Genomic DNA, 25,814 nt, shown 5'->3' with positions numbered 1-25,814 from the left:
TTTATACCTTCTGGGGAGTCCGTGTCATGTGTTAAGTTGTATAGGGGAGTGTCTACGCTGGTTGGAGGGGTAGATTTACTGGTAGACATGCTAGAGTTTCCTATGGATGGGTTTGAGGTCATTGTCGAGATGGATTGGTTGGGTAAGTATGATGCCAAGATAGATTGTCGGCAAAATAAAGTGTCTTTATAGGGTCCCAAGTGTAACGCCCCGTAATTTCGGACCGTTAATATATTTCGAAAATAATTTATTAATCAAATAAAATTTGATATTTAAGTATTTAAAGTAAAAATAATTCAAAAAAATATAATTTTATTATATTTTGAAGAAAAGTATTTATTTCGATAGTTTCGAGATGTTTAAAAATAGTTTAAACCGTGTAAAACTTTTTATTTCGAAATAAGGGCGTATCGGGGGGAAAATGACAAATCTTTTGAACATTGGGTAAACGAATTTGGAAATGGGTCGTATGAGTATTCAATTTTCTTGTAATCTCGTGTTTAAAAACTTTGGTCTTGTCGGAATTTGCATTTGACTTACGATTTTAATTATTATCGAAACGAGTCAAAACCGACTCGAAAAATCCCGACTCAAACCCGACTCCCTCCTTTCCTTTCTCCCTTTCCCGCGGACCAAACCCCCTTCCCCTTTCTTTTTTTCCTGATTTCCTTTGTTCATCATCATCTTCAACCTTCTAAACATTCAAAACCACCATTTTTCTTACTTTCAAGCTAAAATCACCATAATTTCTTCATTTCTTATCGGATTTTCACGAAATTTACATTTCCGGAATCCCCTCGTCGAGAACTACAACCTAGTATGTTTTAATTTCAGTTTTCTTGAAGTTGTTTTAAGACGAATTTTGGGTAATTTCGGTTTTATGTACTTATTTGTGTATTTTTATTGTTTGTTTAGGTGAAGAATTGGAAGACGAGTTTGGGGACTCGTATATTGTCGAGGATAGCGGCTAGTGCTTGTTAGGGTTTGGGTTTAAGGTGCTAATTGCTCTTTTTCTAGCTTAAGGTAACATATTTCGAGTTACTCGACGAAAGATCGTCACATGCTTTGTTGTTTTTGGATGTTTTGTGATTTTTGGTTTGAGTAGAAATTTTCACATGTTAAAATTTGATGCATGCATGCTTAATTTATGCCTTTTGTTAGTTTAAGTTAACAAAGTTGAATTGGGAACGATTAATTAGTGTTCAGACGATGTTATAATGAACAAAAATGGAAAAAAGAGAGGTGTAGGGGGGCGGCAGCAGGCCCGGCAGGCCCACGGCTGGCCCATGGCTGGCCCGGGTCGGTCCGTTGCTTGTTTCGCGGTTTTTCGTACAATATTGGTCATTTCGGGTTAATTAATGTTAGAGTTGTATAAGTCACATATGAGTACACTTTTAAATTGAATCATACTAGTAGTAGAGATTATTCTTATATTGGTAGTTAGCATATGTTAGTATAGGTTATAAAATGAAATGGTAATAAAAAGGCTTAAAATGAATAATGTTAGTAGTAAAGATAATGAGGTTGGTAAAAATTATGCTTATATTAATAGTCATCACATGTTAGGTTAGTTTATAAAATGAAATTGTAATTAATAGGCTCAAAATGAACTTTATAGCAATAATTACAATGTTTTGATGATTGTGCCGAAAACTGAGCCTTAATCCCTTTGACTGATTCGATGTCAGTCAATTGAGTGATTGGTTAGCCGCAATTTAACCCGCACTGTCCGCAGGTCAGTTGCGGGTAAAAATTCGATTGGATGAAATTTTATATGAATTGGATAATCGGCCTTTTTCTTGTTTTAGGCCATTTATTATATTTTTATTTCACATGTGTAATTAGTTGATTTAAGTAGCTTCTTATATTGTAGAAATGGCCCTAGATTCCCTGAAGCCTTTAACATGGTTAATATTGTTAGAATTGGAAATTAGTATTGAATACTTATTGAGGACACTGTTGGTTTATCTGCTGAATAGACATTTATATAGCCTTTCACATGATAGAATGTTAGCATTTAGGTTGGTAAGTTGGACTTTTTGTCCTCTTATGGTTAAGTGTGTGTCTTACTTGTCTTGTGTGGTGTGGGCTAAAGTATTCAAGCTGGGACTAGCTGGGACTAGGTCCTAGGTGAGTATTTCGGCCTTCATCATAGATAGGTCTTTATAGTCTCCGACGAGTATATGTTCACCGCTGCTAATAGCCTTTGTGTTTCTGACTAGTGGATTTATATCCAAGTTGGGGCATGACCTCGTTACTTATTTTGATAGTAAGTGGTCAGCTTAAGTACTAGCCAACCCTTTGGTGGACTCCTTAGGGTACTCACTTTGTTTTAGAAAAATTGTGGGTCTTGGGTGCGGTGGTGTGTATCCGCATGTCTAGGTCTGCGCAGATTTTAGACTAGGGTTGTGTTGTGTCTTGGCCATGTTTTATTAATATTAACCGCTGAGTCAAGATACCGGTTCGATTACCTTCCCTACCTCGTGGTATAGACTCGAGTTACAGAGTGACTATTGACGGTACTAAGAACTTATGCCTGTCTTTGATATATTGCCCTTTCTTGTTTGATGATTCTATGAATCATAGAAGGTGAGATGCAAGCCGGCTATGGTTGATAGAGTTTGGATTACAATTTGTTATATGTTTCACATGATAGTTTAAATTGGTCAATTTAGTATTCATATGTCATAATACTTGGAAATTAGATTAATTGTCATATTGTTTACATGTTTTACTACATGTTACATTAATTATGACGATTCGTGGCTGGGAGGACTCGAAGTTACTCCCCACTGAATTGTGGCTTTCGTGTTTGTATAAAATGTGATTGACAGGTTGTTGATGCTTTGTTGGGGTCACAGACGAGCTAGTGAGCATAAGGAACCTTGGACCTAGTTTTGGCTATTCTTATAGTAAACCTTTTAACTTTTGGTTTTGTATATAATTTGAAGGGACATATGTCTCCCTTTTCTATTTTGGCTTGTATCACTTTATTCTCGCGTCTTTAGTTATGTATGTAAATTAGTTCGTTAGCATTGCAGGTTTTGGCACCCGCCTCGTGGGAATGTTGGAAATGTTGTGATTGGTTTAGAAAAATTTTTGAAATTACAGGTTTTTATATAGTTGGACCAATTACAAACATATCCTACCAGTTTTTCTGTAGAATTTACGTAGTTAATTAAGGCTAAATTTAAGGGTGTCACACCAAGGGTATAAGGGTGTCTTATAAGGGGTTTGTTGTGAGACCTAAGTGTAAGTTCATAGCGGTAATGACCTTAAAGTCGTGCTTGAGGAAGAAGTGTCCTTTGATTCTTTGTTAAGTGAGAGACCTTCGAGTAGAGCCACAGACAGCTGTTGATATACCTGTGGTGGGAGAGTTTAATGATGTCTTTCCTGAGGAGATATCGGGGTTGCCGCCAAAGAGAGATGTTAACTTCAACGTGAAGCTTAAACCGGGAACAGGTCCTATATCTAAAGCATCATACCGTATGGCACCTAAGGAGTTAGCAGAGTTGAAGAAACAGTTACATGAGCTGCTAGAGAAGGGGTATATCCGACCAAGTGTGTCACTGTGGGGAGCTCGAGTTTTGTTTGTAAAGAAGAAAGATGGGAGTATGAGGCTATGTATCGACTACAGAGAGCTTTTAATCGTGTTATAGTAAAGAACAAGTATCCCTTGCCTAGGATTGACGACTTGTTTAATCAGCTGAGTGGAGCAGGTGTGTTTTCTAAGATCGATTTGAGGTCAGGTTATCACCAATTGAGGATAGCAGATGAGGATATTCCAAAGACAGCTTTCCGGTCCTGTTATGGTCATTATGAGTACGTGGTGATGCCTTTTGGTTTGACCAATGCACCAGCAGCTTTCATGGATCTGATGAATCGGATTTTCAGTCCGTTTTTGGACAAGTTCGTGGTTGTCTTCATTGTGACATCTTAGTCTGCTCTAAGACTAAGGAGGATCATGAGGAACACTTAAAGATAGTTTTTCAAACTCTGAGAGGGAACCAACTTTATGCCAAGCTATCGAAGTGTGAGTTCTAGTTAGAGGAGGTGGCTTTTCTGGGTCATGTGATATCTAAGAAGGGGGTATCCGTAGATCCTAGCAAGATTGAGGCTGTGACCAAGTGGGAATCACCAAAGAGTGTTGCTGAGGTTCGGAGTTTCTTGGGCCTTGCTGGTTACTACAGGAGGTTCGTGAAGCACTTTTCCACTATAGCACGACCTATGACTGCTTTGATGAGGAAAGAGACCAGATTTGTTTGGGATGAGAGTTGTGAGACGGCGTTCCAGACCTTAAAGGAACGTGTGACCACAGCTCTTATTCTAGCTTTGCCAGAGGGATGTGAGAACTTTGAAATATATACCGATGCTTCAAAGAATGGCATGGGTTGTGTTTTGATGCAGAAAGGGAAATTTATAGCTTATGCTTCGAGGCAGCTGAAGCCATATGAGGAGAACTACCCTACTCATGATTTGGAACTGGGTGCAGTTGTTTTTGCTCTTAAGATTTGGAGGCACTACCTTTACGGGGCAACCTTTAAGGTGTTTTCAGATCATAAGAGTCTGAAGTATATCTACACTCAGAGGGAGCTTAATATGCGGCAGAGACGATGGATGGAGCTGATCGGGGACTACGATATGGAGATCATCTATCACGAGGTTAAGGCTAATGTTGTTGTAGATGCTCTGAGTAGGAAGAGCGTTCATTCGTTATGTACAGCTATGTCTTTGCTGAAGATGAGGGATGAGATGTCCAAGATGGGGATCTTTATGATAAGGAAAGGGGATGCCATCGTAGATTTGACGATCGAGCCGGATTTGTATGAGAACATCAAGAGTAAACAAGAGCTTGATCCTAAGATTCAAGAGTGGAAGTCTAGAGTGGAGAGTGGCACAGTTTCCAGGTTTTCTATCCACACAGATGGGAGTGTTCGCTTTGATGGGAGATGGTGTATTCCTGATGATGCAGATTTGAGGAGAGTGATCCCGACAGAGGCTCATTGCACTCCTTATTCACTTCACCCAGGTGGTGATAAGCTGTATAAAGACCTTAAGAAGACCTTCTAGTGGCCCAACATAAAGAGGGATATGGCTGAGTTCGTGGCTAGGTGTCTGACCTGTCAGAGGGTCAAGGGTGAGCAGCGGAGACCACAAGGTAAAATTCAATCCTTGGAGGTACCGGAGTGGAAGTGGGAGTCGATCTCTATGGACTTTGTTGTGGGGTTACCTAGGTCACAGCAAGGTAACAACATGATCTAGGTGATTGTTGATCGGTTAACAAAGTCAGCTCATTTTGTTCCTATGAAGGATACCTGGTCCAAGATGTAGCTGGCCTTGGGTTATAGGAGACATGTGGTTCGATTACATGGTATACCTAAGGATATAGTGTGTGATCGTGATGCAAGGTTTATATCCAAGTTTTGGCAAGAACTGCAGGATTTGATGGGTAATACCTTGAAGATGAGCACAGCTTTTCATCCTGCAACTGATGGTCAGACTGAGAGGACTATCAAGACCCTGGAGGACATGTTGAGAGCATGTGCCATGGAGTTTGGGGGAAGTTGGGAGGACAGGCTTGATCTGGTCGAGTTTTCGTACAACAATAGCTACCATACTAGTATCGAGATGGCACCTTTCGAGGATTTGTATGGTCGGAAGTGCCGAAGTCCAGTTTGTTGGGACGAAAGCTCAAAGGCAGTGGTTTTAGGACCACAGCTGGTACAGGATATGGTTGAGCAGGTCCGGTTAATTCGTCAAAAGATGAAAGCAGCTCAAGATCGTTAGAAGAGTTATGCCGACTTGCACCGCAGAGACATAGAGTTCGCAGTAGGTGACAAGGTCCTTTTGAAAGTGTCACCAATGCGAGGAGTGATGAGATTTGGAAAGAAAGGTAAGTTGAGCCAGAACTTATAGGTCCTTATGAGATTTTGGATCGTGTAGGCGAGGTAGTCTACAGGTTAGCTTTGCCACCAGCTTTGGATAGAGTCCACAATGTCTTTCATATTTCACAGCTCCGGAAGTATGTGAGTGACCTGTCACATGTACTTGAGGTTGAAAACATCGAGCTTGATGAGTCCTTGTACTCCTATGCTGAGGTTTCTAAAGAGATTCTAGACCGCAAAGTACGAAAGACAAGGAATGGTGAGACCGTCTTACTCAAGGTACTTTGGTCCAATCACAATGTGGAAGAGGCCACATGGGAACCAGAGGAGACTATGCGAGAGAGTTTTCCTAACCTTTTTTATCAGGTATGGTTGGTTACGGGGACGTAACCGTTGTCTTTTTAGGGGGTAGGAGATGGTCGCATGTGTGTCTTTGGGGTAGTTTGAGTCGGGTTAGTTGGGTTTTGTGATTTTTGTGTTAGTATATTGTTTGGTATGTTGTGTCGGGAGGTCGTTTGGTGTGGTTTGTTTTGGTAGAGTGTGAACTTCGGGGACGAAGTTCTTTTTAAGGGGGGAAGACTGTAATACTACGGATTTTATAGGCTGGTACTCAACCGAGTATGGCCTACTCGGTCGAGTAGTGTGTGTCGTGTAGTCTGTTTGGCTACTGCCAAGGAACACTCGACCGAGTATGCTGAATACTCGACCGAGTAGAGGGTACTCGGCCGAGTATACTCTATACTCGACCAAGTATCCGGTCTGACGAGTAATATTTCAGCGGTTTGATTCGGGAGTAATTAGGGCGTTATATATTTCGTTAATCAGTTTCTAAACACAATTTACAAAACCTAAAACATCATACGACGCTCTAATAACTCTGAATCTCTCCTTTGTGTATGGACAATCATAAGCAATCGTACTCAACCCTTTAATTCTTCGTCGGTAAGTCTTTGTTTTCATGTTTAATGGTGGTTATTTCTAGAGTTTGTCTTTAATCATGAATTGGGGGAAATGGGGTTTTTGCAATTAGTGATTGTGTTATGTGATTGTTGTTTAGGTGAAGACTTCGTAGAGGAGCCGTTCTAGTTTCTTGATCTCCTTCATTGCTGTTGTGCTAAGGTAGGGTTTCCCTACTCAGTTTACTGTTAATTGATTTAAGATTGTGAATGTATTGTGTATGATTGTTGTCTGCTGATCATCGGAGTGTTGGTGTGGTGGTGGTTGTGATGGTGTTGTGATGATTGTAGTGGAGTCACTTGCGGGAGTGGCTTCACGCCCTAGTTCGCCCTCCGTGGAACCCGTCACGGGAGGGTATGTACACATTAAGGGACAGGGTTATCGCTCGTTGATGAGCGGTATTTTGGTGGGGATTGGCTGCGGTCCCCCACTGGCGCCGTGGGCTATCTGTTGCGATGGGTAGTCTGGCAGGGCTACACACTTTGGTGTGTAGTCGGTTACTGTGTGAGATCGGGAGACCGGGGATGGAGGATGATCAGTTGGTTACTTTATGCACTTGTCTTATTTTGATTGAGCAATACTAACCCCATTGTTGTTTTGTAAAATCTGTGGTGATCCATTCGGGGATGGTGAGCATATTGTGACAGGTGATGCGTTTGGTGAGCTTGGGCAGTCATGGGAGAGTCGTCACGCCGGATTAGTATCACCACCACGAGTCTTAGCTTTTGTTTTGTAGTCGTTAGCATTTGGATATTCATTTATTGGATTTTGGAAACATTGTAACCTTTTAAACTTACCGTACTTAAATAAATGTGTTTGGGACAGTTGCTTTTGATATGTACTAACCTCGGACAACCGAGATGGTAACAGCCTTTCATGCTTGGGTAGTCCTGGTAAGGTACTTTGGTATGAGGGGATGTTACACGGCTACCCTAGCTCCATTTCCTTGTCGGACATCTACATCACCCTTGTTTAGCTTTTCCACATTTCCAAGCCTCTGTAAACGATTACAAAGGTGAAAACCACAAGTGGTATCCAATACCTACGTTGAGGTGGAGGTATAATTTATATCAATAACAAAGATTTCGGAAGAAATAGTACCAAGTGGAATGACAAGTCCAACATTGATATCTTCCAAATATTTGGGGCAGTTACGCTTTCAATGGCCCATGACATTATAATAATGGCATTCATGGTAGGATTGGGCACCCTTCTTGGTTTTGGTTGTGGTAGTCTCACTATCAACTTTCAATTCAATATCGGATTTGGGTTTCTTACCCTTCTTTGTCTTTCCTTTATGAATACCATTACTCCTTTCAGTTCCTTTCAGTTGCAAGGACACTCTTGCTAGAACTCCCACTCAATTTGATATTTCTCCTTGCTTCATCAAACAAGGATACCTTGGAATTTGTGAGATTCTCCTCATATGATTCTCTTACCAAGGAGGTGGTGGACATGAGTATGGGAGTAGGAGGTGCAGAAGTGGTAAAATACAAAGATTTTCATCCTTACCAATGCCTAAGCGTAGTTCTCTAATCGGGTCATTGTCATACAAGGAGCATTTTTCATTGAATGATTGGAGCCACGAATTAATGGTGATCGGTGTAAGATTATTCGATGAATCCATTGCGGATAAATAACTACAAAAACGGAGATGAAGGAAACAATTAACATTTATCGTTATAATAATACTTGTAAACGTTTTAAACAAGTTTTAAGCATTTATATAGTGACCTCTGTCCAACTATTATAAATGATCCCGAGATCCAAATTCATATCAATTCGGGCACGGTGAGTCGATTCATTCCTAATCAATATAACTCGGTGGATTAACTCTTTAATCGATTCTACTTCTAGAACTCTCGGCCGATAAAATTACTTTAATATTTATTTTTAGCCCGGAACACATGCGACTACGGTCACGAATACTTCCGTTGAGCTCAATCCAAATTTCGATGTAATAACATTTTATTACCCACTTACCCAACGTAACAAGTTTAGCACCCCGGTGAGCCGAGCCTACTTCCTTATGAAATTGAGACTCATGGTTTCTACTATTTGGTAAGGCTAATTCTCAATTATTATTTAGTGAGAGGTCTTGTCAATTTATTATCTATCACGTTTTAAGTGAACTAAAGCGGTGAACTACGATAATTATAATTAACACGATCGATGACTCGATATGATATGCATGTGTTGTAATGGCAATTTGGCAATGCATGCAACATATTAAAAGAAATGCTAAGCAATAATAATAAATTCCTAGTATGGCCTTCCTAAAATAGAAAATCAAATAATCTATTACATATTCGGAAACCAACTCATTTGGTCCCTTGAATCTTCAAGTGGCACGCCACCCTAGAACACTGTCTTTGTCGGAACGCCTTTCCGAATTGCACCATCTTGAAGAAACTCCATGATTACAAATAATAATAAAAATACAAAGCTATTCCTATTATACATTTTTAATATCAAAAACTCGTAAAAAATAAAAGTGATATGAGATCACATTAAATTACAACCGAATCAATATCCCCTTTCATTACGGGTAATATCGATTAAAACTAAGACCATACTAAGATAAAATTACATAATTCAAAATTATATAAATAAAAAGACATTCAACAATTGATATATGAAGCATTATAATATGTGTCTATCATGCCAAATTATGTGCCAAATCACCCTATTTAACTTATATCGTTTATATAATAACCCGGTTTTATGGAAATGCGTGATAATAACTTATTAAAATCACAAATCAATACTTAAATCAAATTTAAGCCCAAGTTAATTATCCTAACACTCTTAGGACTAAAAAATCATTCATCACTCTATTTTTGACAATAATTCAACTTGATTTAATTTTATGCTCATTTTTTACCTTAAAATCATAACTATTATGAAATAAATCCAAATTAAATTACAATAATTTCAAAAATTGAATTTTAAATTTTTGAAAATTCTGAAATATTTCCATGACACTCATAATGTCAAAAATCATGGTTAAAATTTTCGAATTTATTTTGAGAAAAATATAGTTGCGATTTATCGGTTTTATCAAATAAAACATCTAAAGTATACAAAAATTAATCCAATCAATTTTACAACTTTAGATCTGATAAGTGGGATATTTATGCAACCTAAAATAATTTTCTCATGCCATGCAATTCGTTTTAGCTATTTATGTTAAAATAGTCACTATTTATGCCATTTTTACTCTAAAAATTCATAAATCATGCTAAATGAATCAAGTTCATTTCAAATTTTACACACAGTGAGTAAAACATGCATGTGACAACATATTAAAATTTTATGGCCCGACTCGAAGTTTAACTATATTTAACCATTTTACCTCCATTTAATCCATTTTTATCTCATAAAAATCATAAATCATGCAATATTAATCACATTAATAAGAAATTTTACATAAAATAAGTAAAATATACATGTGAGGTCATATAAAAATTTCAAGGTCAGAAACTTAATTTAACTATTTTTAGCATTTTAATTTCCATTTTAGTCATAAAAATGTAATAAAATCACTAAAAATCATAAAAATGAGCAATAAATTACCATAAATCATAAAAATGACCTAAAAATTTTTAGGACCAAAATATATAACATGCATCAGGATTTCGTGATTTACTCTTATAAATCACAAATTTTTAGTTTTAATTAAGTTACATTTAACTCGGAAAAACCAAACCGATTATGCATGCAACATCCTATGCTCTGATACCAATTGTTAGGTTCATATACCTATTATTTGACTCTTCTAATAGTGAACAAATTAACATTTTAATTATTAGTTCTTTAGATCTAGTCCATGCATAACTAAATAAGAGATTAAATAAGAAAAACAATGTCCCTTACATTGTTAAATGGCTCGAAAAATTTGGGCACAAATAAGGTCACCTTCCTTATTTGTTCTTGAGCTAAAATGTATTGGATGATCCTCCAAAATCCCAATGTAGAGATCCTCCTTTGATTGCACCTAAGCCCTTATCACTACTAAATAATATTACCTAGATATTTATTTAGTAATCTATCTTAAAATTGACTACTAATACTCATATATTTCATTAATAATATTAGTAGTATCTTTGAACAATCTAGATTAAAATTTCTCAAGTTTTAGAGAAAGATAAGCTATGAATATGAGATGAGAGTTTGCATGTCATGGTAGAGAAAAAAATAAGAAGAACAAAGTTCTTCTACAACTCATCAAATGAGCCGTCCAAAATGCCTCTTGTAGTGCATTTTGGTTTTCTCCTTTTTGTCTTATACAATATGCTTTAGTGTAGGTCTTAGGCTAGGTAGTATAAAGCATGTCATAAGTTGTTGGAGCATCTTTCCAACAACTAAATGACAAAACCTAAAACTCCACCATCATCACCCTTTGGACGGTACACTTGTGCCTATATAGGTCCATTTTTGTCTTATACTCCCTCCAATTTCATTTATTGTTTCCCTTTCTTTTTGGCATAAGAAATAAGGAAATCATTTTGGACCACACAATACACATGACCCCACATCAAATTGATTTTGGACCACATGCACAAAGTTGTCCAAAAAAGGAAAGAGGGAACAATAAGGAAAATGGATGGAGAGGGAAAGAGGAACAATAAATGAAATTAGAGGGAGTAATATTTGTCCTACAAATGCTTATAATTCTTACGTTTAATTATCTTACATAATTAAATATTAATTTGATCATACAACAATTATGTGACAAATTAATAAACATATATTCACTCAACTTATTGAGTAATATTTTATCATTATATCAACATATAATGGGTCTCATAATAGCTAGTTAGTTAAATTTATAACCTCTTGTAAATGTAAATAACTAATTACCTCTACCTCGAAATATTTATAAAACCTCAACATAATTTAGTTAATTAATATATTAATCCACTAAATCGAATCTTATTTAATCACATTACAATAAGATACATATTTCCTCTCATAAATATAAATTGTTCAATTTTAAGGAATTAATTAACTTGTATCAATATACAACTAATTAAGTTTACTGATAAGGGCATCATCCTTTAGGTGTGACCTTAAGGGATCAACTGACTACCACCGTCCTACGACAATAACGTCAAACTCTAGCAAGTCAATCGTTACCGATTAATGTTGATCAGTTGACTATTTAATTTATCATCCTTTCGTATTCTTAATATGAGATTTGATTATGATATTAAATCATGTGATCGCACTATTGTTGAGGACACATACTCCAACAGTTATTTTGTTACCTATAATGTTTTATATGGTTCCGATTTTATAGCCTAGAATATCTCCTTGTAATATTGAGTGGTTGTGTATTTGGACCCATTCCTAATCAATGACAAGATCAAGGCTGATATATTAGAAACGTCACGATTATTCCATAGAGCCCATCTCGGAAAACTCTCAAAGAGTGGAAAATTGTATTCTGAGTAAAATATTATGCAATCATTCGAGTACCCAAAAGGCTGTTTTTGGTTTTGACAGGCTGCAGGAAGTGCCGAGGCTGAGGGCTGGTTCTGGACACAAAGCTGGCAAGCACCCGGGGGTAGGTCACCCCGGCAAAGCGCCATGGCTTGAACTTTTGTTAGGGTCTTTTCCAGCGCTAAAGTTGTAGTAGCCATTGGTATTAATGTTGGATTGGTTAATAGATGAAAAAGGGTTTAGGATCGTGTTTAACGTTGGATTGGTAAGTAGCGTTGGGTGTGACAGTGGTGTTACCACATCGACTGTGAAGGAATTGGAATTGAGATAATACTTTAGGAATGATTAGGATTAGGATTAGTTGTCGGAGAGGAGAAGTAACAAATGTGACTTTGGTAACTTCATCGGTGTAGCTAGTATGGTTGCATTAAGAGTATTGACGACGTAATTAAAGTCCGTGGTTTTGACATTGCATCATGACCGGTTTATAAAAACAATATCACAAATAATATATATACTTGTTAGAACGCATTGGATTGATGATGCCAAGTCCCTTTGTTATTTGATTGTTTGCTCTTAGTTGAAATAATTAGTGAATGAAGCAATCAAATGGACTTTCAACAATGATTCAAGATGATCAAGCTAATCAAGGAAGTCAAGACAATGATATTTTCCAAGCCTTAGTCGACATATGTAAGAGTAAGTGTAACATTCTCATTTAAGTCTAGTAATGGCAAAACCATGCAATAGTACGACTTGATGTGGTTTTAGTACTATCATACGGAGGAGGAATTTCGACCAAATGTTTTTAAGTGTCAAAACTTTGCAAACTTTAAACCTTAAACATTTGAATTTTCAAAAGCTTGAAAATAATCTGAAATTTTGAAATCACAAGTCCACTTGACTAAGCCTCTAGATTTGTGCACACACCTTTTACCAAAATGGCAAAGAAGACTTGTCAAACTTCTAAAGTAAGAAAAGTTTTTTGCCATTTCGATAAATTGTCACATGTTGAGTGTAGAAGCTTAAGTTTTCTAATTTCTTAAGTCCCAAGCCTATAAGTCTAACACTTACCATCACTAAAAGCTATCATTTTAATATTGGATTTCATTTTTCAAAGTGTACTTACCTAAGACTAAATCCACTATAAATAGAGTGTCTTAGTCACATTTATTTCTTAAGACTTCCAAAACATTTATTGTAAAAACCTTGCAAATCATTTGTGCATTGAAAGCTTTGTTCTTCAAGTATTTGCAAAACGTTTTTCTGATTTTAAGTCTTCAAAATTGTTTTCAAAAAAAGTCAGAAAACCTCCAAGTATCGGTTCATTTGTCTTTGTGACATAATGAATTTGTTCCATGATTCTCGTGTTAGATCTTCATTGTGATCTCCATGTTCATTTAGTGAACTTTTGAGATTCAAGATTCTGTAACACCTTGAGATAGAACCCATAAACTCTTGAAGCGGAGTAGCTTTAAGTTTGAGTGCAACCGGAGTAGGTTGGCGAGTTATTTTCATTGTAAGGGGTTTAGTAAGTTTGAGTAAATTTCTAAACAAGCAATAAAATAACGGTTGGACGTAGGCCTCGGAGTAGAGGCTGAACCAATTTTTAAAATGTCGTTTGTTTGTTCATTTACTTTTACGTTCTTCCACTTTGCTATTTCTCGCATGTACCTAATCAAGTTACGTATCACGATCACCTATATCTTGTGACATAGAATCTATTATCTCTCTTTGTGAACTTACATTCAATTAAGTTTCTCAAGTCTTGTACTTCTTTATTCTTTGCTTAAAGTAATTAATTAACTAAGTTAAGGATAAAATTTTTAAAAGGTACACCTAATTCACCCCCTCCCCCTCTTAGGTGTTAATCGTTCTTAACTCTTCAATACTCCGTATTATAATGGAACAAGAAATATTGCATTATGACGACTAAACTTACAATGAAGATAAAAATTCATTTTGAGCAAACAATGTGCTCATTCAATAATGAAGAATATAGACTGACCCTTACAACAAAAAATGTGCTAAAAATGATTTCATATCTCAGTCAAGAGCGGCTGCTGCCTCAATGTCTAACGACCCCACCGACCCTTACTTGACTACCAATCGACTTTTTCTCAAAAGTGATAAAAACAAAAAACAGTACCAATCCACTTCAGGGCAACCTATGCGCCCAATAGAGAAGAATAGAAAGCAAGCCGGCTTGATTTCTTGAATTAACAAAATGTAAGGATAATAGTTAAGAACACAGAAAGGTGATTTGCAGAAGACCGGTAATGGAAATTCCGTCTAAAAATGCAAAATAACTGTTATTTTACAAAAAAAAAAAAAAAAAAAAAAAAAAAAAAAAAAAAACAGGAGTACCAATCGACTTCTAAAATGCAACTTGTCCGCCCAATAGAGAAGAGACGAAAGAAAGCCGGCATGAATTAACAAAATGTACCGATAACAGTTAAGAACATAGAGAAGTGATTTGCAGAAGACGGGTGATGGAAATTGCGTTGAAAAATGCTAAATGACTGTTATTTTACAAGAAAAGAATCACAGAATCTGGATTAAAAGTTTCATAGTGGAAATAAGTAATTAACAATTTGAGTGACCACCCAGCTAATGTGGTGAAAGATTCAAGTGAACACTTGAACTGTAATCTTGTGAAAGTGCAACGCCATCCGTGAAAAAGGCAGGCTGTAATGGTGCATCAAGAGTGACAGTATGGCTACTGAGCATTAGTACAACGGAAGACATGGTTGGCCTATCTACCGGGTTCTCTTGGACGCACAACAGTGCAATGTGGATGCATCTTAGTGTCTCTGTGCTATAACCTGTTGATATTACTGGATCTACTATGTTCCATGCTGTACCTTCTATCCAGTTTTTATAAGCCTAATAAACCAATGTCATTTCCAACCATTGTTTAGTGATCAATTTAAATAAATGAACCATGGCAAATAAAATCAAGTAAAATGATGAGTCTGTCAATTACGTATAATTTTCTTACATGTTAAATAAATATGTTATTCTGACTCTTCATATTACCTCACATACTGTGTCCGGCACACTCGGACACTGTATGACAGTAAGACACTACCGAGTCAAATACTCGGATATCGTCCTGTGTCGAATACTTCTTATTGAGTCTAACCTAAGTAGTATAGTTTGATACAGGGAGGGGGCTTTCAATGTAATAATGTTTTAATAGAAGGAATAATCATAAATAAGAGAAATGTGTAGAAATTTCTGAACTTACAAAGCTGAGGAGATTCTCTGGATTCTCTCCACCTAAGAAAGAAGTGATCCTTTTCCCAGTTACAATCTCCAAAACAAGCACACCAAAGCTGAAGACGTCCGACTTCATAGACACTTGACCGTGGAGCACATACTCAGGAGCCATATATCCACTGTATAATTCAAAGGTCATTAAACTGAACAATATTTTTAACATTGTAAACAATGAATAGAAGGGCACTTACTAGGTACCAACGACTCGGGTTGTGGTTGTTTGAGTTTGATCAATGTTAAAAAGCCTGGCCATGCCAAAATCAGCAATCTTAGGAACAAACTCGGAGTCCAGGAGAACATTCGCTGCTTTGAGGTCGCGATGGATTATTCTTAGCTGAGACTCTTCATGAAGATAGACTAGTCCTCTAGCAATGCCATTGATAATTTTGTACCGAATTTCCCACGGCATATGCTGGCTCTGAACTGGATCTGATTGTGCATTAAAAACCAGTTTTTGTTATATAATTGAGGGCTCACATGATTCGGTCTCACAAGTGTTAAAAGATGAGAATCTTAACCAAATATGAAGTGATCCAGGCTTCGATTAGGAACAAACTCATATATGAGAAGCATTTCTTCAGCATGCAAGCAAAAGCCTACAAGTCTCACTAAGTTTCTGTGTTCAAGCTTGGCTAAGATCAAAATCTCATTTTTGAACTGTACATCACCCTGCCCTGAACTCCTCGACAGCCTCTTGACTGCGATTTCTCGCCCATCAGGAAGCACCCCCTGGCAGCTAAATTGAGTTAGCATCTGCCATTGACTTTCAAATCCTGACAGAAAGAAAAAAATCTAGCAACAACATGACCCTGATGCAATACCATTGCACTCAGCCTTACCCCTGTTGGACTGTTTTCAAATGACTCGCGCGTCGAGAATTGCATCACTGATACTACACAGTTAAAAATATGCGTAGTGAATTGTATTCCGTACACTATTACCTTATAGACAATCCCAAATCCCCCTTGACCAATCTTGAAATTATCAGAAAAGTCGTCTGTTGCATTTTTCATCGCGCCAAGACTAAATTGCAAAGATTGCAGGGTTTCATAGTCCTCTTCTGCTCTTAGCAATGCACAGTATTAGCCTATTAGATATATATCGTACATGGAGAATTTTAAAATGGATCTTAATCTTATTTGGAAAGCTTACTGTTAAATTTAAGCCATGATTTCTTCAGCTTCTTCCTTCGCAGTAATATGCAAAGAAGCACAGCAATAATAAGAACGGCCGACACAACAGCTGGGATAGCAATTACAGTAGGGTTCACAGATGTCTTGCTTTTCTGATCTGTAAATCATAATTTAATATAAACTATAAAGAAACAATATGATGAATAATCAACTGCACAGATAGACAGTAATGAAGTCTCGGTTCTTTAGTCTTAGTTTCGAATTTCTCACCCTGTCAAAATACCCGGTAATTAAAGTGGAATTCGTCAAAACTAACGTCAAAATGACCAGACCCAAATAATCCAATCCCGAAACTGACAGCACCCACCATATCCGAAGAGACAAAAACCGAATATCACCCCAAATTTGTAATTGGTGACCTTACCCTTATTAACTGTCGGCCGTTCTTATTAACTGCTTAAATTGCCCAATATTACAAGCAAATCAAACCTGAAATGACCTGAGTAGACTTGATTTGACCAAAATGCAAACATACTCAAAATTAAACTAACCAAATCTGTACCCAATCCAAATAACCCATTTGCCATGTCTAATTATTATATTGGTACCTCCATCTTAGACCTGGCAAAACGGATCAACGGGTCGGGTTTGGATTGGGCTAATTTGGGTCGGGTCTGTTCGGGTCTCTCGTTGACTTTGGGTTGGGACGGGTCTGTTTCGGGTCAAGCGGGTCGGGTATTTTGAGTCGGGTCATTTTCTGGTCAATGAATAATAGAGAAATAGTCATTTCAAGTCTTTTAGGTTCAATTAGAGTTATAGTTGGTCGGGTCATTTTCGGGCTTTTTGGTTTCGGATCGGGTCATTTTCGGGTCGGGTGAGTTAGGGTCAAGAAAACTCAGGTCATGTTTGGGTCGGGTCAGGTCAATTCGGGTTTCGGGTCACACTCGGGTGATGTAATTCGGGTCTTGGGTCGGGTCGGGTCAATCGGGTCCGGTTACTTTGGCCAGGTCTACTCCATCTAATCATCAACAACCACCGCAACAATAACAAAAAACAAAAACAATAAAGGAATTGCAATCATCATTTACCTTGTTCATGAGTGGAATGATTATTTACTGGCGATGGTGATGAAGGCGGCGGTGGTGGTGAAACCCAAATAGGCACATTTCCAAAGAAAGGAGAAAGATCATACTGAACAAAACAACTTGGCTCAACAATCTTGACCCCAGAAGCCTTGGAAGAAGGTTGAATACAACAATCAGGAAAAACATTCAAACTCCCTTGAATACATTCAACACAGCTTTTTGCAGACAAATCAGGTGTACACTGCACTAGCCCATATAATGTCTGATCTCCTTTCAAACTAACATTCCCTGATGCATATTTAATCTCGGAATTACCTGCAGTGACGGAACCAGAATTTAAACTTAACGCGTCAGCTAAACATATATCGAAAAATATTAAAATGCCAGTGATTACCTGACGAGGCTTTATTTTGCAAAGATGTCATCAACCCATATAAAGAGCGGTTAAACCCGGACGTATCAACAACAGTGTCGCTAGCAGTTAGATACCATCGAGGTGTTAGTTGTGGGTCCCCATATACGGGAACATTAGTTATATAAATGGTGCAGTATTCGGAATACCCGAATGCGACCATTTGGTTAGAGCATGTTTCGGGTATGATACTAGCGGAGTCAGATATACAAACCCGGCACGTGCTGAGGGGTACGTCTCCGCGACAAAAGGCTAAGGAATAGACTTGGTTCGGGGGTTTGCCCGCGGTTAAGTTGTAGAAACCGTATGTGATCTTGGTGTCTGAGGCTAGGGAAGTTAGGAGTGTATTGAGGTTGGTTTGGTATGGACTGTTTGGTTTGTATGTGGGCCCGCTGCAGTCGCTGTGTCGAAATGTGAACTGGGCTGAGATTTGTGTGAGTTGAATGATGAAGATGATGATGGTGAGCATCACTGTAGCTGCTTTGTAATTGTATGACTCCATTTTTGTTCCTCTCTTTCGGTGTTACCGGCCAAATCCTTACTTCTTAAAAAGGGTTACTGCTCTGCTTTTTCCTATTTTGTTTTAATTTGACAAGTCAGCAATTCAGCATCACCTCTCTTTTGCAGAAGTACTTTCTAGGAACCATGAGTGATTGCTATGTCTAGACGTGCTACTGTTGTTGTTGGTGTGGCTGCGGGTTGAGCTTTGCACTTACCGTGTTTGTTTCTTTAGTATCCCCTCCTATCCTTTCCCCTTTTAACTTCATCAGTTCATCCATCTTTCTTATTTTGTTTATTTTATTTCATAATCTTCATTTGTTTTTTTTTACTATTGATTCCCTGTAATTCGTTCGGTTTGTCTGATTAGGCTATATTCCAAGCTTCCTCTTAATATGATTGCTAAACTTCGGGCTGTTAAAATCGGCGGAAAGCCTCAATGCCAGAGCCGATACGCTGTTATTACTAGGTTTCCTTCTTTTGAGTTGGGTAAGTAATTATCTTTGTTATTGTTGACGTATTAACTTGTTTATTTTTACCTCTTTTTCGCTGTAGTTATTGCTATCTTTTAGCTTATGTGATTACTTCGTTGTTTTTGTGTTTTGGTTCCAGGTAATTGTCAATCAAACTTGGGGATTATTGTGAGTTTAATCAAGGTAGAGTGAAACGAGAGGAAATGATCCCAGGAATACCATTTTTATAATTTCTTTTTTTGGTTTCATGATTGTTATTAATGTTCACTTGTGTTTATCCTTTATGTTCTTGATTCCTAGGATTTTTTACAACGAATGCCGACAGTTGTGTAATGATCCGATCATTTTGATCTAGCTTCTTCAATTTCTTTGTCATTGTTTTTTACCACCTAGGATTTGTAAGTTTATTTTCTCTACTTCTTCACCTTAGCTTCTTCAGTTTATGATGTCAACGTCAACTGCTCACTTTTATTGATGTCGGCTGCTCCTTTTTGTGTTTTATGTTTTATCTTCTTTGCCTTTGTTTGCTGATTTTGTCTTTGTTGTGGATCCAGTTTTATCAGGCTTTGAAGTGAGGTCTTTAGCTCTGAACACGAGGTACTTGAATGCTAATCGTAACTATAGCATACTAAGTCGTACTCTGTTTCGGAGTTTTTTGCTTAAAGTTGAGTTTGTTATATGCGTTGTTGTAGGATATGGTTGTGATCTGGACTGACGAGTGAGATCTTGAGCTCAAAGCACGGGCGGTTTGGCTGCTAATCCGAGCAATTGCCTCCTTTATTTTATCATTGTTGCGGAGGTAAATAGTATTGTAGTCCTGGGATTTTTTACTCCTAATCGGACCTTTACTCTTCTTTTTATTGCTTTTATATATGTAGATTGTGGTTGTTGGTTGCAGTTGTATTGGGCTACATTGTTATAGTTTGGCCTCGTAACACGAGGTATTGATTCTAATCTAACCCTAATTAGTTTTGTTTTTTTGGCTATACCCTTCCTATTATTGCTTTTATATATGTGGATTGGTGTTTTGATTGCAGTTGTATCTTTCTGTGGCAAACGGTTTTTTTTTAAACTAAATATGCGAGGTATTGTCTTATCGATGTTATTTTAGTCTAAGTTAGTTGGGGTAAGTTGATTTGCTTGTACTGTTGCTCTTTTTCTAAAACCAAACCTGGTTCGGTTACTTCCTTTTCAAGGTGTTTAGTGTTTAGGTTGGTATATACGTTATTTTAGGAACTGTTTGTGATCTGGATGTCAATCCATCCTTAAACTTTAAAAAGAGAGGAGTTGCGTTATTGTAGCAATGAATAGTGGTTGCGAATTGTACACCGTTCAATCTCATCCTTCCATTCTAACTTAACCTATCCTTCGTTCATTGTTTTGCATTTGTCTTTTCATCCTGCTGCTGCTCACTCTCTAACCTACTTCACGCCTTTACCATCAACAACTCTCTTCTCAATCCTCATCTTCTTTAATACTCAACCCCTGCTTCAATAGTTTACCTATGCTTTTTTTTTTGTTCCATTCTCCTCATTTTCATCCGTCTGTTGCTTCTCGGCCGGGATCCAGTTCTCTAATCAAGACCTAGGTATTTAATTCTAATCTTGAATCCTATTATTTGTTGATTTTTTTCAAACTAATATGGTTCCTTTCTCGTTTTAACTTATTGTTGTGGTCAACATGTTGCTGATAGTGCGATATATTATCTTAAACAAGTATTGTCGATATGGTAGGTGCTCTTTCTCTCATAATATGGTAGGTGCTCTTTCACTTTCTCATCTGTACTACATTCTTAATTGGGTGCCTCATCTATTCTTCTGTTGACCGATTTAATCATCAATTTGTTGATTCAGTTACCATGAATTGGAAAATATGATGGTTGGGGTGTCGGGCTTGCCATTTTATTTAATGGGTTTGGATTTTGTTGTTTTATATGAGTTCCTCATATATGTTGGCGAAGATGTGGTTTTTGTCTATTTTTTTTAATGAGTTTTGATTTCGTTCCTTTATCAAGTTAACTACTTTTCTTCTGCTGATGTGATGTCCCATCTCTTTGCTGCTTCGTATTTTCAAGGATCCCGTAACTTAGCTGATGACTACTTGTTTACAGACTCAGACTTGTTTTAGTGTTGGATCGACCTATCTCATCCTTTCGGGTGAGCAGGGAAGCGAGTGGCTATCAACTCACCTTGATTAAGTAGGATATGAATGAGCCAATTGATCATAGGTCACATTCTTACAGAAAGTATTATTCTTACATCTGCAATGAAGGAAAAAAAATCTGGGGGATCTCTCAAATCCCACTGATACGAGAGGATTGAAGCCAAACTTGTGGCTATTAGATAAGGTCTATAACTCTATATAACCTTTTTCTTCTCACTAAGATAAGTGGAAGGGAGGTTATTCACTGAAATGATGGGGGTACTTATTTAGTAGTTTGTGCAATCTCCGACCTGGTACAAACCAACAAATAGTATTCGATGACATTGAGCTTGTTAGTTATCAATCACTTTCCGGAATTAATATTCGTCTGCTATACTTTCAGTGCATATTAGATGAACTGTGCCTCAAAAAGTGTTTTTAGTGTTAATATCAGACTGTGTTTATCGGTATTTCATGGACCTTGATGATCATTTAAAGTTTTGAAAGTTTGTGAGAGATCTAGACACTGAATTCGGAATCCTAATTACTCTCCAACATCTGCAGAACTGAGAATTATGTCAATGTAACATGTTCATGATTTCCCTTTATGTTTTCGGGTAAATTAGAACTGCTCAGTAGATGAATTGTAATGTATATGCAATTGTTGACATGCTCATTGGATGTGGTATGGATTTGTAGATAAAATTACGGTCCTTTTTAGTCTGCTACTCTGCTGTTTTGTGGAGCTCTCATATGTAATTTCATTTCTGTAGATACCCAGTATCTGCTGAGACTCCAACAAACACCCGATGATTATTGGACTATAACGTGCTTTGGAATCGCGACGTTTGATCGACAATTCGTATACAACTTTACGTCGGAAAACTTAAAACGATTTCGAAAATAAAACATTTCAAAACTTTTCAAAAGTACCTGGAGTGTTTAATGCACGACGACGGGGTCGCAATGACATTAACTAGAGTCAAAACCGACACTGGACCAACAACCGACTCAAAATTCAAATCCCGACTCCAACAACGAGTCAAACCAAGTCAACCACAAAAAAACAAATCATTCAAAACCTTCTATGCTAAGATTTCCAGGATTCATGAATGGTCAAGTACCAAACATGTGACTACAAATCCTAGGATAAAACAAATCATGATTGCATTTGTGTGAAAGTGACAGGACAACTCGAAGACTCGCGAACGTGGCTCACGCCTCTTTGAGCAGCCCAGGTGGCCACGTCGCTCAAAACTCACACAACCACTTATTTTCCTATAAATACCCCTCAAATGCCCCCATTTGAGAACTTACGCGAGTGTCCGTCTCTCTTTTCTCCCTTAGAATTCTCGACTCGACTTCCTAAGTCACAATCCGATGCGTATTTACGACCTACCGATCGTAAATACAAGCCTTACACATTGTTTGGTACCGTCATCGTGCATTAAATCACTTGACCGACCATTTCGACTACTACACCATCACTAATCTTAATAAAACACTCTTTTTAATTACTAAAACGATTTTAAACAGAGTCTTTTCCGACCAAACGAGTTGTTACACTTACGTCGGTTTCTCGCCATAAACCAAGCATGTAAGTATGAGGGTGTAAAAATCCTTCTTTTATCATGTCTTTACTTATTTCATGACCATAACATGCTATTATGCATAACATGATCCAAATATAGGTTAGACGAGCCAAAACTGAGTGTTGGCCTGAGACAGAAGTCCCTTGTTATGCACAGAGGCTCGCGCCTTAATGCGGTGTCCAGGTCAGACTCAACCGTGTTTGTTCTCGTCTTTCCTCTTTAATCTATTTTCATATTTGTAATCGGTATTTACCATTTCAAATATTTTCACACCCTTTTTATTTATTACAAGATTTAACCATAAAACATTTTTCACCCTTGGTTCTTAATACCATGACGGTTTAATCCGTGTTTCGGTGATAATATTTGGTTAATTACATTTAAAAGGTATTTTAAAGCCTTTTATTTCATTTCTTTACATTTTGGAAGGTATTTTAAAGCCTTTCATCATTTCCTTACATTTCCAAAATAAATGTATTAGTCACCAACACAAAGTCATCCTTGGTTCTCCATACCATGTCGAATTTTAACCCGAGTACGATGATGAGTATTGACTAATTATATTCAAATGAACTTAAAACAATTAGTTCATAATTATTTTCAAAACTATTCATGTCAAATTTACAAAGTCGAACCCGACATCGAGTATCGTCAAAATGATGACGATTATTCGAGTCTCGTTCCTCAAATAAACAAATACGGTCTAAACGACCCTTTCAAACCAAAACGGGTTCAAATACCCATTTTCAATACGTTTACAAACGTTTTTCAATGGTCAGAATGCGTTTTATACCGTTGATTGACCCGCGCCTAAACAAGCCTTTTCTTTTCTTATTTTCAAACCAGGGGAGACCCCTTTACACCACCAACAGGCTCGCGCCTCATGTGGCTGCCTGGTACAGGGTATGTTCCCCTTCCAGCATTAGTCTAGAACAATCCCGACTCCGGTTAACCCGGATATTGGACGGATCAGATGACTAATTTGCTCATTCAAAAATCATATTTGCAAAATGCCTTACTAAGAGAAATGGATCACGTTATGCACCATGAACCTAATACGGTAAATGGATGTTTAATTTCCGTCTTGCATGCAAATCAATCATAAATCTAACTCGACATATTGTACTTGATACTTGGATTAAATCAACCGACTTAGAAAGCTCTCACTTGTTAGGTTTAAATTATTGGATGCGCATTCATGAATTTAAACCGTTTTATCAACTTTTGCATTTAACCAACCAAGATCGATCAGTAGAGGCCGCTACCGCGGGCGGGATTGGGTGTCTGATTAAATGGCTTCCCAATACGTACCTTCACCTCTTACTCAGAAACTTTGGATAGTGGACGACCTTATCCAGGGCGTATGAAAGTCATTCTAGAGATAGGATGCTAAAGAGGGATGATTCCTTATCTTTAGTACCTATGTCAAACACTGCTTTGTGCTTCATTTGCCGAGGTATAAATTGGATTCGAACGGGTTCCAAGCATCCCAAAAATGCTTGGTGGCGACTCTGAACATCTCTAATCGTTTCGAGACCCTTACCGAGACGAACCCGACCGATCTAAAACGATCCGGTCGAAAGCATTTTTACCCCGCCGAGCGTGGCTTTCAAAAGACCGTTGTATGTCCACAGATCGGCTGGGCCTGCAGGTGGCTGCGTCCACAGATTGGCGAATCCGCTGGGGAAAACTAGGACACTTATGTCTTTGTGATCCCTAGATGGTGAGACTCCTCGGCGTGAGTTTTCTCATCCCCGCGTTTCGAATTCCGATTGAGTCAAGCATACCGTTGACGTTACACATTTCTGTTTCGTCAAAGAGCTTTCACCACTTTCGAGCACGAGGCTAGGGCACCCTCCTTACACATTTTGTTTGGATTGGTATCCCTCTCGCAAATCGGGGTTTGATTGCTTGGTGTGTAACCCACCCTTTTAAACCAAAACCCGTGTCAGCATAATGCATAACATAATGAAACTGTGAGTGCTTATGTGCTACTTGATCATAAGTCCTTCCGTGTCATTTTCAAACTTTCAAAATCACCTTTTTGCGCCGTTATAATGGTCATTTCAAACCTCGGTCTTTCGCCGACCGTTGCACGCCTTTCTAGGCCGCCGTAATGACGATTTTTCAAAACCGGTTTTTATAACCATTTCAACACACCTTTCTAGGTCATCGTAATGCCGATTTTAAAACCCGGTTTTTATAACCATTTCAACACGCCTTTCTAGGCCGTCGTAATAACGATTTTCAAACCCGGTTTTCTGCAACTATTTCAAATCACCTTTTTACGCCGTTATAATCGCCGCGTCTAGACACGGATTTTAACCCGTTTCGCGTTGACAATGGCTCTTTCAAAACCCGAGGAAAGCACACACCCTTTTCTCGAGACACTTTCGAGATCCCGAGGACCATACACCGTCCCCGAGACCTCTTCAAAAATTTCAAACCCGATTTTTAAAATAGACAATTTTGAATTTCAAAAACTGTCTTGGGAAACAATACATTTTTTTCCGAGCCGACTCAAACTCAAAACCGTCTTTTGCAAATAAACTTAAGACAACCATTTCAACTGACCGTTCCAATTCCACCTAGTGTCTATCGAGTCGAAGAAAACGTACTTATGGGTTTTTAATTATGAGTTGTCTCACCACGAGACTCGTCTAATGGCATCACGCCGTTACGTTGGACTCGTGTCAAAAGTTCGGTCAACACCGTCACATCATAAATCGAGTCAGCACTGAGGAACCACACACGGTCACCCTCGTCTTGTTGAGTCTGCTCTTTGTCTTGTCCTTTGTGTTGTCTGTGTTCAGTCTTTGAACCGTGTCAGATTGAGTTGTAATGTAAGCCGTTTTTCTGCCTCAGAGCCATGGCCCCATTTTCAACTTCGTCCAACAACAACAATGATAA

At 37.9% G+C, this 25,814-nt stretch overlaps 1 protein-coding gene and 1 long non-coding RNA gene across 4 annotated transcripts; one reads left to right on the top strand and one right to left on the bottom strand.

The window, feature by feature from the left end:
• Positions 1-14,762: 14,762 nt before the first annotated feature.
• On the bottom strand, positions 14,763-18,967 carry LOC141642642 (cysteine-rich receptor-like protein kinase 10). 3 transcript variants are annotated; one of them, XM_074451499.1, is made up of 8 exons: positions 18,182-18,967; positions 17,791-18,102; positions 16,722-16,859; positions 16,511-16,629; positions 16,088-16,298; positions 15,761-15,998; positions 15,538-15,688; positions 14,763-15,173 (listed from the first exon to the last, which is right to left on the bottom strand). In XM_074451499.1, exons 1-8 carry the CDS (start codon positions 18,699-18,701, stop codon positions 14,898-14,900), a joined length of 1,965 nt encoding a protein of 654 aa, XP_074307600.1. In that variant the 5' UTR covers positions 18,702-18,967; the 3' UTR covers positions 14,763-14,897. The 3 variants fall into 3 exon arrangements, with proteins under 3 accessions (XP_074307600.1, XP_074307601.1, XP_074307602.1); XM_074451500.1 differs by having other exon boundaries at positions 16,722-17,310; positions 17,716-18,102; positions 18,182-18,943; XM_074451501.1 differs by having other exon boundaries at positions 16,511-16,634; positions 16,722-17,310; positions 17,716-18,102; positions 18,182-18,930.
• A 100-nt stretch (positions 18,968-19,067) lies between these two features.
• LOC141642643 (uncharacterized) lies at positions 19,068-19,969 on the top strand. Its single transcript, XR_012543372.1, has 5 exons — positions 19,068-19,186; positions 19,310-19,353; positions 19,471-19,568; positions 19,725-19,767; positions 19,863-19,969. It is a non-coding gene; the product is annotated as an uncharacterized LOC141642643 (long non-coding RNA).
• Positions 19,970-25,814: the final 5,845 nt, after the last annotated feature.

Source organism: Silene latifolia, chromosome 2 (genome assembly GCF_048544455.1).
Source record: "Silene latifolia isolate original U9 population chromosome 2, ASM4854445v1, whole genome shotgun sequence".
Taxonomy (NCBI): Eukaryota; Viridiplantae; Streptophyta; class Magnoliopsida; order Caryophyllales; family Caryophyllaceae; genus Silene; species Silene latifolia.
The sequence above is the reverse complement of the archived record's forward strand: the minus strand, read 5'-3'. Positions and strand labels throughout refer to the sequence as shown.

Bases quoted from the DNA above. Each gene is read 5' to 3' on its own strand.
- LOC141642642 (XM_074451499.1), bottom strand. From the start codon at position 18,701: ATGGAGTCATACAATTACAAAGCAGCTACAGTGATGCTCACCATCATC. The intron at 15,999-16,087 runs GTTAAGATTCTC...ATGCACAATCAG, and splicing joins CCTGGATCACTTCATATTTG to ATCCAGTTCAGAGCCAGCAT. The intron at 15,174-15,537 runs GTAAGTTCAGAA...TTGGTTTATTAG, and splicing joins CAGAGAATCTCCTCAGCTTT to GCTTATAAAAACTGGATAGA.